The sequence below is a fragment of the Galeopterus variegatus genome, unplaced genomic scaffold (assembly GCF_000696425.1).
Source record: "Galeopterus variegatus unplaced genomic scaffold, G_variegatus-3.0.2 Scaffold4123, whole genome shotgun sequence".
Classification (NCBI taxonomy): domain Eukaryota; kingdom Metazoa; phylum Chordata; class Mammalia; order Dermoptera; family Cynocephalidae; genus Galeopterus; species Galeopterus variegatus.
In genome coordinates, this window is record NW_007730234.1 from 142774 (window position 1) to 158075 (window position 15302).

At 41.4% G+C, this 15302-nt stretch overlaps 1 protein-coding gene across 1 annotated transcript in view; it reads left to right on the forward strand.

The window, feature by feature from the left end:
* The window catches only part of SYTL4 (synaptotagmin-like 4), a 49854-nt gene extending 37083 nt beyond the window's left edge, over positions 1-12771 (forward strand). The window contains exons 10-17 of the mRNA XM_008586802.1: positions 452-571; positions 1705-1883; positions 2173-2275; positions 2803-2964; positions 6858-6966; positions 7992-8091; positions 8825-9033; positions 11124-12771. Coding sequence (XP_008585024.1) covers positions 452-571; positions 1705-1883; positions 2173-2275; positions 2803-2964; positions 6858-6966; positions 7992-8091; positions 8825-9033; positions 11124-11272 — 1131 coding nt within the window. The 3' untranslated portion in view covers positions 11273-12771. The remainder of the gene's footprint in view (positions 1-451; positions 572-1704; positions 1884-2172; positions 2276-2802; positions 2965-6857; positions 6967-7991; positions 8092-8824; positions 9034-11123) is intronic.
* The last annotated feature ends 2531 nt before the right edge of the window (positions 12772-15302 follow it).

The window sequence follows — 15302 nt, forward strand, 5'->3', positions numbered from 1 at the left end:
TACTCTCAACCAACCTGTTTAATTCTTTAGAAAAAGGCAACACGAATCTTGATTCCCCCAAATTTCTAAAGCAAATCTGGTTTCTGATTTGCTTAAAGGAAAGTACTATCTTTACTGTCTCTTTTATCTTCTAATACATTGCTAAATATATAGCTGGGGGCTCAAAATGTAAAGATATAGCTGGGTTGGGGCAGTCAAATGGGAAGGAGTTATAGCTCCCATAAAAAATGTTAAATATTCTTATCTTATTCTTTTGAGATATGAGAAAGTTGGTCAGAATAGAGCTGGGAAGTATGAAACAGAGCAATATATAAGAATCAGGATATGTGTGTACATGTAGACATGACACCTCAGAGCTTTGCAACAATTATGGTTTCCACTAAAGGAAAGACATTAGTCTTTGAAACTTTTCTCATTTTTATTAACTCTGAATCTATATTTATTGTTCCAGGAAGAAGGAGAAGGAGGAGGAGAAGAAGAAGAAGAAGAGGAAGAAGAAGACATTGACCATCTGGTGAAGTTGCATCGTCAGAAGCTAGCCAGAAGCAGCATGCAAAGTGGCTCCTCCATGGTAAGTTCTATTAGTTCTGTGGTTATAGATACATTGAGGTACTAGGAAAGAAAGAAAGGCCTCCCTAGAACAGACTTGGGACCTGGGGAAATCATTGCAGTCACTCTTTTCAGGTAAGGGAGATGCATTTGTTTGTTCCTATCCTCAATGTAGACCATAGGTGCCACATGTAGACCATAGTGTACATCAAGGTGACTTCCTAAGCCTCTGCCCTGGAGATTATTACATTAGGTCATTACAGCTAGAGACATTGTTTATCACAGCTTTGTGAACAATAACCATAACTTCTTCCCTTAAGAGGTACTCAGGCCATGAAGTGAGCAAGATCAGATTTCTTCATCATAGCTTTCTCCAAATTCTTGCATTAAAGTGAAGGGAGTGTCATGAGAAGGGCTTGGGCAGGGTTAATCAGCCTCATGATATGGTTAAGGATCAACAGCACCAGTCAGGATCATGAAGTTGAAGGTACATTTAAAAAGCAAGGCCTAGTTCTGTCATAAGTATGAAGATTGATGTTTAGGGGAAACAGAGTCAGGAACACGGGTGATTAGAGTTTGTTCACACTGACTCACAGGAACAGAATGTCTGGCTCACACACACTGATTACTACCTGAGAGAAAGGTGACTTTTCACTTCTGGTAGTTTTTTCTCCTTACCCACCCACTCCCAGTTCTGGCCCAATCTCTTTTCACTGTAGATCTTGATAGAGATAAGGTAGATAAAAGAAATCCACAGATAATTAAGGCACTTTATTTTAACTAGTAGCTACCCCCTGCTAGCCAATGTTTAAGCATATATAACACATACCAAAAATGGACTTAGCTGCACCTTATGTCTACTTTTTGCCCACCTTGGGCAGATGAAAATTAACAATAAAATGTATAAAAAGAGGGGAAGAAGAGAAGTGAAGAGCCTAGGTGAGCCATGAGCTGATTTATTAACCTGAACAATCAGGTGTGCTGCTAGCTCTGTCTTATCCTTTGGGTAAAGGACTGTTGGCAGTACTGGCTCATTGCAGGGGCTTCTGAAACTTGTTTTGTTCAGTGACTATGGCTTTATTATGAAGGAAGATGTGAGCAATGTGGGCAGGGGAGTGTGTCTTCCCCATATATTTGTGGGTGCTTTCTCTTCAGAGTACGATTGGCAGCATGATGAGCATCTACAGTGAAGCTGGTGATTTTGGGAACATCTCTGTGACTGGCAGGATTGCCTTTTCTCTGAAGTATGAGCAGCAAACACAGACTTTGGTCATCCATGTGAAGGAGTGCCACCAGCTGGCCTATGCTGATGAAGCCAAGAAGCGCTCTAACCCGTGAGTGCTTCTGGAACCTGACTGAAGCTCGGAGATGAGGGACCAGACCCTGGCATGTGTCTGGGCACTCCTGAACCGAGCTTATCACTTCCTGGGAGGATGGAGAGGTGTAATGTAGGAAAGTGACCAGGGTTAGGAAAAAGCAGGAATGGCGTGTCTAAGAGGGCTTGGTGTGACGTTTTTGACATCGCATTTCATCATGGCATATTTATATGGAGAGCAGGGAAATGAAGAATGGGCTTGAGAAAGGACAGCAAATTACTCAGTATATACTCTCTTTGGTTTCTAGATATGTGAAAACTTATCTTCTGCCTGACAAGTCCCGCCAAGGAAAAAGAAAAACCAGCATCAAACGGGATACCATCAGTCCACTATATGATGAGATCCTCAGGGTAAGTATTTGCACCCTAAAGGTAGGAGAACATTTTCTGTCTTGTGCTCTAATCTGTAGCTATTCCTCTGCAACATGGCTGGTTGATATGGGTTTCAGTGGACCGTGTCTGTGTCTGAGGATACACTCTGGGCATCTGTTCACATCCTGACCTCCCAGAGAAGAGAACAAAGGTGACCTGGCTCTCTTGGATTGTTGTGAAGTTGGAGATTCACATGGCCACAAATCTCATTTTAAAAAGCCATCTGGGATAAGGAGTCTCCTTGGCAGTTCTTTTTAGATGTTCCAGTATTCTCTCACCCACTTATGGAAAAATTAATTTTCTAGGTCCTCCTATGGAATATGGTAGGTTTTCATGAAATGGAGTAAATTGAGGCTTTGAGTGAGGAAACTCAAAGTACTTAGGGACTAAAGTAATTTGAGATTCAGGACTTATAGACTTTGGGTACGGTTGCTCAGGTTTGGGAATAATCTTTTCTGAGAAATTACCACTGACTAATATCTTAGACTTCTGCTTTCCCCTCACAGTATGAGATCCCAGAATCTCTCCTGGCCCAGAGGATCTTGCAGTTCTCGGTTTGGCATCATGGTCGTTTTGGCAGAAACACTTTCCTTGGAGAGGCAGAGGTCCAAATGGATTCCTGGAAGCTTGATAAGAAACTGGATCATTGCCTCCCTTTGCATGGAAAGGTACTCTGCTTTAACTCCTTTCGCACCTTGGGTCAGAGGTAGAATTATCTGCAGTGGCCTCTGCTGGTCTGTGTTAGTAGTGTCCTTGAATGTAGTCTTCTGAAGAGTTCTAGCACACCCTGCTGGGGTTTCTGAGTTTGACAGCAATTTCAGAGGCACTTGTACGTCGTGTGATCAATCTCTTCCGTGTAAGCCAGGCAAAGTATGAAGCCATGGTTTTGCTTCAAAAAGTCTTTCGTATGTGTGCCAAGCTTGGCCTCCTAAACTTCCAAAGTCTCCAAGCTAACCTGGGTGTACCCTAATCTGCACCCCTTTTCCAAGCTAACCTTTTCACTAAAGAAGTGGGAAGGAAAGCAATTCATGGAGCTCCAGTTGCTGTAATCTTGGTTACACAGGCTAGGGAAAATTTAACTTTGGAGTTGGCACCTCAAATGAGAGTATAGCCGTGTGACATAATTGTGCCTGGGATCTGAGTGCAGACCTGGATTGGAATCCTGGTTCTGTCACTTGCCAGCTAGGTGAGTCACCTAACCTATAAAATAACTTAGGGAAGTCACCAAACTTCTGTGAGCCTCAGTTTCTTCATATAAAATGGAGATAATAATATCCCTCTTTTTCAGGATTATATACAAAATACCATTTAGTGCCTGGCACATAGTGGACATTCAATAGGCTGTCATTCTGGTTAAAATGAAATTGCTAAAACAGAGGACTTAGTCAGCAACTTCTTGATTATCAGAACTATACGATGACAAAGTTCTTCTTTAAAAACGTTTACATTAGCATTTTAAATATGGTGCATAGAATATCTTTGGAAAGATAGAAAAGAAATTAGTAATGGTGGCTGCCTCTAGGAAGGGAGACTGAGGTGGAAGGGAGATTTAGTTTTCTCTATATGCCCTTTTTAACATTTGAAGTTTTTACCATGTAAAGAAAATTAAGTATAAAAGGATTTATATGCATGTGGTTCAGAATTAAAACAACATAAAGTGTATAAAAGAAAAGTAGGTTCCATTCCTTAGAAATAACCATTGTTAACAATTATTTGGGTATCCTAGAAATTTTGTGTTAAGCAGCACAGATATACATCTACGGATCTATATATATTTTTTATTTTTTACACAAATCGGCTCACATGAACCTCGTTGCTTATGTACAAGGGTACTTCAAGAAGTTCATGGAAAGATTCATATTATCTTTCAATTTCATTTTTCCATGAACTTCTTGAAGTACCCTCATTTATCTTGATTTTTTTCGTTTTCCTGTTTATCAGGGACATCCTTCTGTGCCATCACTTACAGACCTGTATCATTTTAATTGCTGCATAGTTTTCCTTCACATGCCTGTATTATAATTTATTTACCATTCCCCCACTAATGGGCATTAAAATTGTTTACATTTTTGTTGTTGTTGTTGTTCTTACAACTATGCTGTAATATATCTTGGCTTTCTTTTTTGAATGTAACTGTCAGAGAAATTCCTGGTGGTGGAATTGCTGAGTCAAAGGAAATGTACATCCAATATTTTGATAGCTACTGCCCATCCCCCCCCAAATAGTGACAATATTAAATTTGTCCCTTTGAATACTAATAAAAGCAGGAAGGCAATTATTACCAAACTATAACATGTTATTAGAAATTTAGAATTTATTAAGCATTTGGCCCTCAAGTCATTCTCTCAGAGGTCTACAGTTGATATAATTATATTGGATTTGTTGCTGTAAACCATTGTGAACTACTGCCAATAAAAATGTCTTAGATAAACAATAAATTACATTAAAATGGAGGTATTTGCTCTTTGCAAATATTTTGAGCCAGAATGAAAATGTACTATTGAAACAAATTGCCATTTTTTAGCTAATGCTAAACTTCCATTTTTAAGAGTCCACTGAAGTTCACAATCTAGAAGTTAATAAATTGTGTAAATATTTTATAACCAAAAAAAAAAAAAAATAGACCACTCCCATATTATATGTCTATTTTAACTTAACACATCCTACATGTGTTGTTTCTGGGTTTTTTCTGTTGTTGTTGCTGTTGTTTTGGTTTGGTTTTTGCCCTATTAATCCATTTGCTCCCATTCAATTTTCCCTTGCTGGCATTCACCTCCTGATTCATTATATCTCTCCCATTTATTAAACTTTGTGTATTCTGGATACGTGGTACATCGATCCAAATGGTACATTGATCTAAACCTATGGGGATTATGCCTTCCTAGAATCTGTAGTATCAGTGATGAAGACCTCAGTTAGGGGCGCCCCAATGAACACAGGCAAGTGAAAGGCCCCGTCTAGTCTACACCAGCTCCTGCTCTGGATACCAAAGTACAAAGAACAGAGTCATGCAAGGAGAGTCAATAGAGTGAAGCAGTTCTTCCACCCAAAGCCAAAGATGATAGACCACTTGCCGCTCATTCCAGACATTTATTTATTCACTCTTACATTCATTCAGTAAATATTTGTGGAGCACTTACTATGTGCCAGGTACATACTAGGATGAATAAAAGTGAGCTTGATTCCTGTCCCTCTGGCACTTAAATTCTAGTGGTAGAGATATACGTTAATTAATAATAGCATAAATAAGTGTAAAATAAAAAATTATGGCATATTCAAATCTGTGTAACGGAGTTCCACCTAGCCCACAGATCTTTGCAAGCCCTCTTTCAAAACACTTTTTATCTTTAAAAATCATGCAAGTGATACATGCCATTCTCATAAAAAGAGGCTATTGATGTTAATAAGGAGTAAAAAGGGAAAGCCCTCTTTTCCCATTTTGCTCCCTTCCCTAGAGGAAACAAGTGTTAAGTTTGTCTGTATCTTTCTGGGTTTGTCTGTGCAGTGTAGTATAGTGGTTAAAATCATGAACTCTGGAACCAGTCTATGTGAATTTCAGTCCTGGCTCTGCCAATTACTGTGTGACCTTGGGTAAGTTTCTTAACCTCTCTGTTCTATAACCTGTAAATTGAGCATAATAGTACCTATCTCATAGGGACTATCTTGAGGATTAAACAAAATGATATACTTTTTTTTTTTTTTTTAAAAAGATGACCAGTAAGGGGATCTTAACCCTTAGCTTGGTGTTGTCAGCACCACGCTCAGCCAGTGAGCTAAGTGGCCATCCCTATATAGAATCTGAACCTGTGCCCTTGGTGTTATCAGCACTGCACTCTCCCGAGTGAGCCACGGGCTGGCCCTCAAAATGATATACTTAAAGTACTTGTGACAGTGCCCGGAACATAGTAAATGCTATATAAGTGATAATACTCATTATTTACACACATATATATTCATATGTACAAATACGAATATATTTTAATATAAGCGGGATATATTTTCCTGCATCTTGCTTTGTTGACTTAACAGTACATCTCAGATATCGTTCCATGTCAGCATGTACAGATTCACTGCATTCTTTTTGATGACTGCATGCCATTTGCCATATGAGGACATTAAAAATTACTCATTTAACCCTTCCTATATTGATTGACATTTAGGTTGTTTCCATTTTTTGGCTATTACTAACAATGCTGGTAGCAAGATTCTTCATCATGGTGTCAGTCCTTTGTGAGTTTGTGTGACAACCTTGCTGGAAGACCTTTGAGAGTATCTGGAATCTAGTAACTGTATCCCCAAAGTGGCATAATAGTGGGTACTGCAGAAGACTCTTGGTTTTTCTGCATCTCCTTCTGAAGGAACTGCCTTAGAAACCTGTGACTGCCATAGCCTAGGGACTCTGGATTGTATTCATAAGGAGAAAGATCCTCTTATGCCTTGAAGCTGTTCTTGGGAATATTGGTAGAATCCCCACCCCCACACCTCCACCCCATCCCCAGGGAGAGTTCCCAGCAATTCCTGAGAAGCCCAGCTTGACCTGTTGGGTTTCCCTGTGTTTCAGATCAGTGCTGAGTCCCTGACTGGCTTGCCGTCACACAAAGGCGAGTTGGTGGTTTCATTGAAATACATCCCAGCCTCCAAACTCCCTGTTGGAGGTGACCGGAAAAAGAGTGAGTTTTATTTGGGGCCCTGGATTTAGCTCTTAGTCATCTGCACAGGATTTGTGCAGGGCTTGTGCTGGCTACTGGCTAGCACCATTGGAGAGACCAGATTGAGATTCTCCCTGCATCTTCTAAAAAAGATTCCTTATTAAGTAAGCCTTTTCTGCATTTTTGAACCAGAACAGAATGCTGTAGGGTTGGCATTCCTTTTTTTTTTTAAAACTGACTTGGTCTTGGTCCAGTTCTGTGGCAAGCTACTAAGAGGGCAGAAGAGAACGGAAACTTTGAGGCTGAGAAGGGTGGTTAGAAGGCTTGGTAAAGTATGAGGGGCAGGAAGTTGAAGGCTGAGGAAGAGTAATTCAACATGCTAGGCACTGTGCTAGTGACTGTGGATATGTAGATGGATAAGACATGATATTTTCCCTCCCTTGAGGAGGTTAGTTTATCAAGAAAGACAATCATGTGCTAAGGGGACAAAGATATGGGAGTGATGAATTCTGTCTGGTTACATTTGGGAGAGCTTTGAAAAGAAAGTAATGTTGAAAGTGGACCTTAAGACTTTACTAGGTAGAAAAAGAGAAGGATGGCAGAGAGGAGCATTTCCAGAAGAGGGGGTAGCCTGATCAGTGCTCTGAAGTGAGGATGGGATCAAGTGGAGGACTTCCCTCTTTTTTAACCATTCAACAAATGTCAGGCGACTTTATTTTCTAAGCCTCAATGTTCTCAACCATAAAATAAGGACAATAATAGTGTATATCTTGTAGGGTTGTTTTGAGAACAAAATGTTGAATGTAGTATTTGGCACATGGCCAGTTTTCAATAAGCATTCATTACTGTTGTGGTTGTTATTAATTGAGCACCTATTGCTTACCGTCAGGCACTATGCTTGGTACTGAGGATACAAGTCAGGCATGGTTCAGTTGTTATGGAGCTTCCTGTCTTCAGGAGCAAGGAATGAAAGTGCTATGTAGACAAAGCTCAAGATAAATCTGGAGGTATAGGGGCTCACTTGCTATGGCTGACATCCCTTACAGGTAAAGGTGGGGAAGGGGGAGAGCTCCAGGTGTGGATCAAAGAAGCCAAGAACCTGACGGCTGCCAAATCAGGAGGGACTTCAGACAGCTTTGTCAAGGGGTGAGTCCCCGGATCAGCACCAAACTAACCAGTTTTAGGACAGGAGAGCTAAGAGAGGAACCCAATTTAACCTTTCTCTGTGGATTTTATCCTTGCGTGTCCTATCATCCACAGCAACCACCTTTTTCTTGAAATTAGGTAATGGCAAAACCTCCACCACCATCTTTTCTCTGCTCTGAGCTCAGTTTGGACTGGGCTGTAGTGTTGATATTTAAAGAGAAGGGTGGTAGACAGATAGATTCTGACTTTTCTCTGACTCATACTCAATTAATCCTAGGTGAAAATCTGTGTTCCTTGACCATCTAAATTGTTCCCCACGATTTTGAAGCAATGCCAGCTTCCTCCAAGTTATAGATCACCCATTGACTTAAGTTCTTTAGCAACTCATCTTTGGCTAAGCCTATAGATGTTACTATTGGTTTTATTTAAAGAGAACCTTGCCTAATAGAAATGGAACCAAATATTTAAAACCAATTTTGGGTGGAGCATAGACAATAGTCTTTCTAATAATATTATATTCATTTTCTCTCCAGGTTAAAGGAATTGAATCAGGTGAATGATCTAGTGGAGTAGTAGGAACTCTGCTTCAGCAGATTCGAAAGAGGGGTGTGTGCACTAGGACCTGGGTGTCAACTCACCTTCTTGGGCTAGGCCTGTGGTAGGGGAAAGGGAGCATTTAGACAGATATTGCCAGCTTTGAGTACACTGGTGATTACTCCCCACCCTCTGCCAGATACCTCCTTCCCATGAGGAACAAGGCCAGTAAGCGTAAAACTCCTGTGATGAAGAAGACCCTGAATCCCCACTACAACCATACATTTGTCTACCATGGTGTGAGGCTGGAAGATCTACAACACATGTGCCTGGAGCTGACTGTGTGGGACCGGGAGCCCCTGGCCAGCAATGACTTCCTGGGAGGGGTCAGGCTGGGTGTTGGCACTGGTGAGAACCTTTCTCCCATCCTCACTTGTCTTAAAGGCTTCTTGTCTATTTCACTCTCAGTACCCCGTCCCCAAAGCTTTTCTATGACAAGAGTTGTCTTCTTTCTTTTCAGTGAACATTCAACAAATACTTATTGAGTACCTACTATGTGCCAGGCCTAGGGGAAGGCTGACCTCATGCACTATTATGTGTACAGATAAATGTGACTCTGAATGCCAGGAACTCCATCATTTTCCTCAAAAAAAAATAAAATAAAATAAAAATCTATAAACCTACACACACACACACACACACACACACACACAAACACACACAATTTCTCTCTTTCATCCTGTTATGATGAAAGAAAGGCCCTTGCTAGTAAAGGCAAAGCTCTCCCCAGGTGTTCTGGACCATCTCTTCCTCTTCTCAGTGACCTCACTTCTGTAATTTCCATTTCTACTGTATGTTCATTTTTGTTCTCCCTGACTACCAGAGGTGAATACAGATGTGCTCTGGTATTTCCAATCTTATTAAACAAAAATAAATCTTCCCTTGACCACACATCCTCTCTAATTTCCTAAAAAGAATGGTCTCCACTTCCTCACCTTTCCTTTAGTTCTCAATCTACTGTGATCTGGTTTCTGTCCCACCACTCCACTGAGCAATTGCTCATGCCAAAGTGGTGTTCTCGTCTTACTAGAATTTTCAGCACTGTTTAACATAGTGAATTACTCTCCTTTTCTTGAAATTCTTATTTTCTATTGACAACATAGTCTGGTTCCCTTTTAACTCACTGTTCACCCCTTCTCAATTTTCTTTGTGGGTTCCTCATTTTCTACCCAAACTCTAAATGTTGGTGCTTCTCAGGGCTTAGTCTTGGCTCCTCTTCTTTGCTCTCTCCACAGTCTCTGCATTCCCATGGCCTTAAATACTACATGTATATTAATAACATACAAAGCATCTAGAGTGATGTTTTGACTCACGTAAGCCAGTTTGTCATTTTCCAGCTTCAAACCCTTCAGTGGCTTCCTATTGAACTTACAAAACAATCCAAAGTTCTTACCATGCTTATAGGCCCCTAAATAATCTGATCCTCTGCTGTTTTCCAATCCATCCTGTATCACTCTCCCATCTGCTCACTATGCTCCAACTGTGATGACTTTCTTTTTGCTCTCCAAATATACCCAGCTCATTCCCACTTTAGAACCTTTTCAGTCATTGTTCTCTCTGTATGGAAAGGCTGGCTCCTTTCCACCCTTGAGGTCTTCACTCAAATGTCTCCTCAGAGAGTCCCTCAGACCACTCCATCTAGAGTGGGTCCTGACCCAGGCACTACAAATCACCCTGTTTATTTACTTCACGACATTGATGTTACTATCTGACATTCTCTTGTTGGTTTGCTTGTATATTTTCTCTCTCTCTCTCTCTCTTTTTTTTTTTGGTGGCAGCTGGCTGGTAGGGGATCCGAACCCTTGACCTTGGTGTTATAACACCATGCTCTAACGAACTGAGCTAACCAGACAGCCCCTGTGTATATATTTTCTATCTTCCCTATTTGAATGTAAGCTGCCTGAGGGCAGGGACTTTTTCTGTTTTGTTCACCACTGTATCTCCAGAGCCTAGAAGGGTGCCTGGCACATAGTAGGCACTCAAAAAATATTTGTTGAATTAATGAATGAATGTATAAAAGAATAGGAATGAAGCCACATACAATCCTAAATTTGGACCTAGAGTCTATCGCTAGAGAAAAAGGTGTTCAGTTTTTCTTAAAAGTTTTAAGTCAAGTTGGCAATAACAGAAGGGCAGTAGTTCTGGCATGAGATATCAGACACTAGAGCTTTGTAACAGCCTCAGAATGACAGGTGTCTGGTGACTGTGTGCTCTCTGAAGTCCCATTTCATCAACCTGAAGTCTCTTGATAGAGTCTCAGGAGCATAGAAATATCTGTGCAGGATCAATGGGGAGCACCTCCCAGATTGCTGTCCCCATCAGCCCTTCTTTGTGGCACACTGTCTTTAATGGGGTGGCTACCCTTGCTATATGACCCATCTTCCCCAGTGGGCTGAGGAGTGGGCCCTTCTTCAGCCTCCTCTGGTGTTTCTCCTCAGGGATCAGTAATGGGGAAGTGGTGGACTGGATGGACTCGTCTGGGGAAGAAGTGAGCCTATGGCAGAAGATGCGACAGTATCCGGGGTCTTGGGCAGAAGGGACCCTGCAGCTCCGTTCCTCAATGGCCAAGCAGAAGCTGGGTTTATGAGTTGCTGTCCTCCTCTGCAGGGGCAGCCCTGGCCAGGGCAAGTCAGAGGAAGTGAAGAAACCAAGAGCAAAGATTTATAATTTAATGTGTGTGTGTTGTGTATGTGTGTGTACAAACATGTATTTCTGCAAATCTCTTTATGTTAGCTAGAGTGATGCAGACTTGTTCCCATTTTTAAAGCGGGCTTAAGAATAAGGGTTGCTTCAATATGTTTTTATTTGTGCATAATCTAATATATTTTCAGAGTCCATTCTTTCTTATATGTTTATGAGATTAAATTAACTTAAAAAAATCTTTTAAAACAACTTTTTATCTTCTGTCTTGCTATCCCTGTTCCTACTTCCCCAGGAGGCCCTAGCTACCTTTGGCATTAGTACCAGTCGATGATTTGAGGTGTGCCTGATTGGAGGCCAAGGCTCTGGGAAGCAGGGTTGGGTTACTAAAGAAAGGGGAATATGAGGGAGATGTGATTAGGTCCTCTCCTTTCTCTCTGATTTATGCTCTTAACTCATTTTCTACCTTAATAAATTTCTGGAATTTGGCTTTTAACTTTCGTTGACTTTAAACAGTTTCCACCTTGCTTGGGTCTAATGGTTTTCTTTGAAATGCTAAGAAAATTCCCAGTTCCTTCCAGTTCTAGACACCTTTACTAGACCTTTGGGGGACCCTTATAATGGAGCCGCTTTAGAAAGCACTTTAGACAATAGCCTTTTGACTGAGTCATGAACATGCCCAACGAGAGCATCTAGCTGATCCCAGAGGACCTGAGTGACTGAGGGTAAGGTGTCTTACAGCCCATGCTGAATTCTGTGCATTTTAAACTGGCACAGCAATTGTTGGAGAGAGTACTCCTCATTTCTCTAATAAAAGATGAGACATATTCACTCTCATGTAGCACATCTTTCTTAGTGTACCTGTCTGGAGTGTCTTACCACACAGAATATGGCCCAGATGCCACTATGTCAGCCAGAAGAGCCAAGAATTATCTAAACTGGCCCAGTGTTTCTCCAGGCTGGGACAGTTAGTGCTCTGCAAGAATGTGGACAGAGAACCTCCCAGTTATTTTGACTTCCTACCTGATGTGGCTTTGGTTTTTGTTTTTCCTGTTGTTTCCTAAACTTGGCCTACATGTAACATGGGTGTGGTGTGTCGAGGCTTTTCAATAAAGGGTCTGGTGAGCTAAGTTTCATTTTCTGTTACTCACTTCCAAACTGAACTTTTTATTTTTACAAGTGTGTGTGGAAGGAGTGTATACCAGAGAAGAAATCCCTTTCAATAATCAGCTGCTAGCTGACTTTCCTATAAGGCCACTGCATAGAAAGCACCTATGTTGGTTTCTATTGTATGTGTGAACCGAATGGAGGAATTTTTAAAAGATTTATTTGGTGTGGATTGATATTGTAATGGAAGGCATAACTTGGGATCCTGGGCTATAACTTGCTCTTTTGTTTTCTACCCTCTGACATGTATATGTGCTTCAATAAAGCTTTCTCACTTGTCACATGTTTGCATTTGTTAGTTCTTTAGATGCTTTTGTCTCTGATGTCCTGATTTACTGTTGTTGCTTTACATATGGCTTGAAGGGTAAGAAACAAAGTGATAAATGCCCTTCCCTAGCCATCTTGTGCTGGTTTGAAGAAAATGTGCCTTTCCCCACACTGCTGCCTGATCCTTTTGCTGAGCTCTGATCCCTTGTTCTTTGTGTTCAGTATCTAAAGAGAGAACTGAGACTCCGTCTTAAAAGTGTCTCCACTTTTCTGCCTTTCAAGCAACAAGGGAGCTCCTCCTTTAGCTTTCTAGACCCTCCCATGCTGGTGGAAGGAGAGATATTCACACAGGAGGTGAGGGAAGACATTCCCTGCTTTCTGGATCCTTCAATTTCTCGGGGGGTGGGGGGTGGGGTGGGGACTTTTTCTTTCACTCCTACTACCATTATTTAGTTTTGAGAGATAACACAGATGCTAAGTAACCCATCTCAGAAATAAGGCTCTGGTTTCTAGGCAGAGCCCAAGCAATTCTTGACCTCTTGTTCAAAAAGGGCATCAATATATATTGAATGCCTTTTGTGTACAGTGCTTTATATATTATTTTTAAAATTTCCTACTTCATAAGGTGGTTGGAGAAATCTTCCCTTTTCACAGATGAGGAAACTCAAGCCCACTGTCATGTAACAGAGTTGGGATTTGAATCAAGGTCTGACTCTACTGCACTGTGCTGCTTCCTGTGAGAAAGATATGTGTTATGGGCAAAGAGTCAAAGGAAGAGGTGACTCATCTCTTCTAAAATATCTTAAACAAATAAGTTTAATTTACAAAGTTGGACAATTAGAATACTTTGGCTATTACCTAGGCAGCTTAGTGACTGTATAGCTTGTGTGTGTGTGTATGAGAGTGAGAGTGAGAGCGAGAGAGAGAGGGGAGAGGGGCGGAGAGAAGTGGGCAGAGAAAAACAGATGGTTGGAGTCAGGCCAGCCCCTTTGGGTCTGGCTGTGGACCTGATTCTGCTGCTGTCTCTTTCCCCTACTTTAGGAGTTGAGATGTCTTGAGTCTTAATTTACAAAGGACTACAAAGGAGGTTATAGTAAAACTTTACCTAAAGAAAACAAGATTGACTTGCCTTGACTACTCATAATGAAACAAAAGGAGCATTGATATGGAAGAGTCAGGCCCAGGTGGGAACTTTGTTTGGGAGGTAGTGGGCCTCCTCTGTGTTATCGTTTGGGCCTTTGCCCTGCTAGCATGTGCTGGCTTGCCATTTGAAGTGTTAGTGATAAAGACAAGGAAGGGCATTCACCTTGCCTGATGTGCAATCATTGCCTTTGGAACCACAGACCTCATCTGACCAGAGATTTCCCACATGAACTCATTGTGTTTTGCCTTCTGCCCATAACTTGCCTCCTGCCTCTCATAGCTCCTGTATTTCCCTGGAGGGAGGAGAGAGAAGGGACCTTTTTGCTCCAATTTTGATCATTCCCCCATGTCCCATTCTACCTAGCAGCTGCCTTTTTATTTTGCATTTTCAAAATGAGATTTCCACTGAAACCCTAGTGGAAACAGCTTCTCTGTGACTCACTGCTACTCCCATATGTTCTGGGCTCATGATTAATGTCCCATCACTCTGCTTTAAAGAGTGAATTTTCTTGGGTTGAGAGCCTTTCATTTCCCTTTCTCCTCCTGGGCCCACTCTTAGTCTTGTGTCTGAATAGTATTATAGAAGATGGAATTGTTCTCCTTGCTTGGAGCTTTCAGCTATCTTTAAGTGGAAATTAGAAAAAGAAGTAGAGACAGTATGGCATAATGTCTAAGGACATTGACTCTGGAGCCAGGATGCTGGTATTTAAATCCTGACTCTGCCGTTTACTAGCTGTCTGATCTTAGGCAAATTGCCTAACCTCATTGCTGTGGGTCAAATGTGTCACCCCAAAGTTCGTGTCTTGGAAAGTTAATCCCCACTGTAACAGTGTTAACAAGGTGGGAAATTCAATTATGATATTTGAAAGGTGCGGCCTTTGAGAGGTGATTGTGAGGACTGTCCCCTTGTGAATGGATTGATCCATTCATGGAGTAATGAGTTGATGGTTTAATGGGTGGTCATGGGCATGGCTCTGATGTCTTTAAAAGGAGAGCAAGTGAGCAGGTTAGCTCTTTTGCTGAGCCCATTCTCACCATGTGACACCCTGGTTGCCATGGGACCCCACAGAGAGTTCCCATCCAGAAGAAGGTCCTTGACAGATGTATCCCCTGGACCATGGACTTCCAGCCTCCAAATTTTAAGAAATAAATTTCATTTCTTTATAAATTACCCAGTTTCAGGTATTCTGTTCTAAGCAACAGAAATGGACTAATATACTTGCTGAGCCTCAATTTCTTCCTCTGTAAAATGGGGCTACTAACAGTACCTATCTTGTAGGATTTTTTTGAAGACTCAGAGTCAATTGATAGAGTGCTTAGAACAGCACCTGGCACACAGTGTTCTTCCCACCCAGACTGACTCCTTCTCCCCTTGAGTTTTCCACTGGTGAACCCCCGGT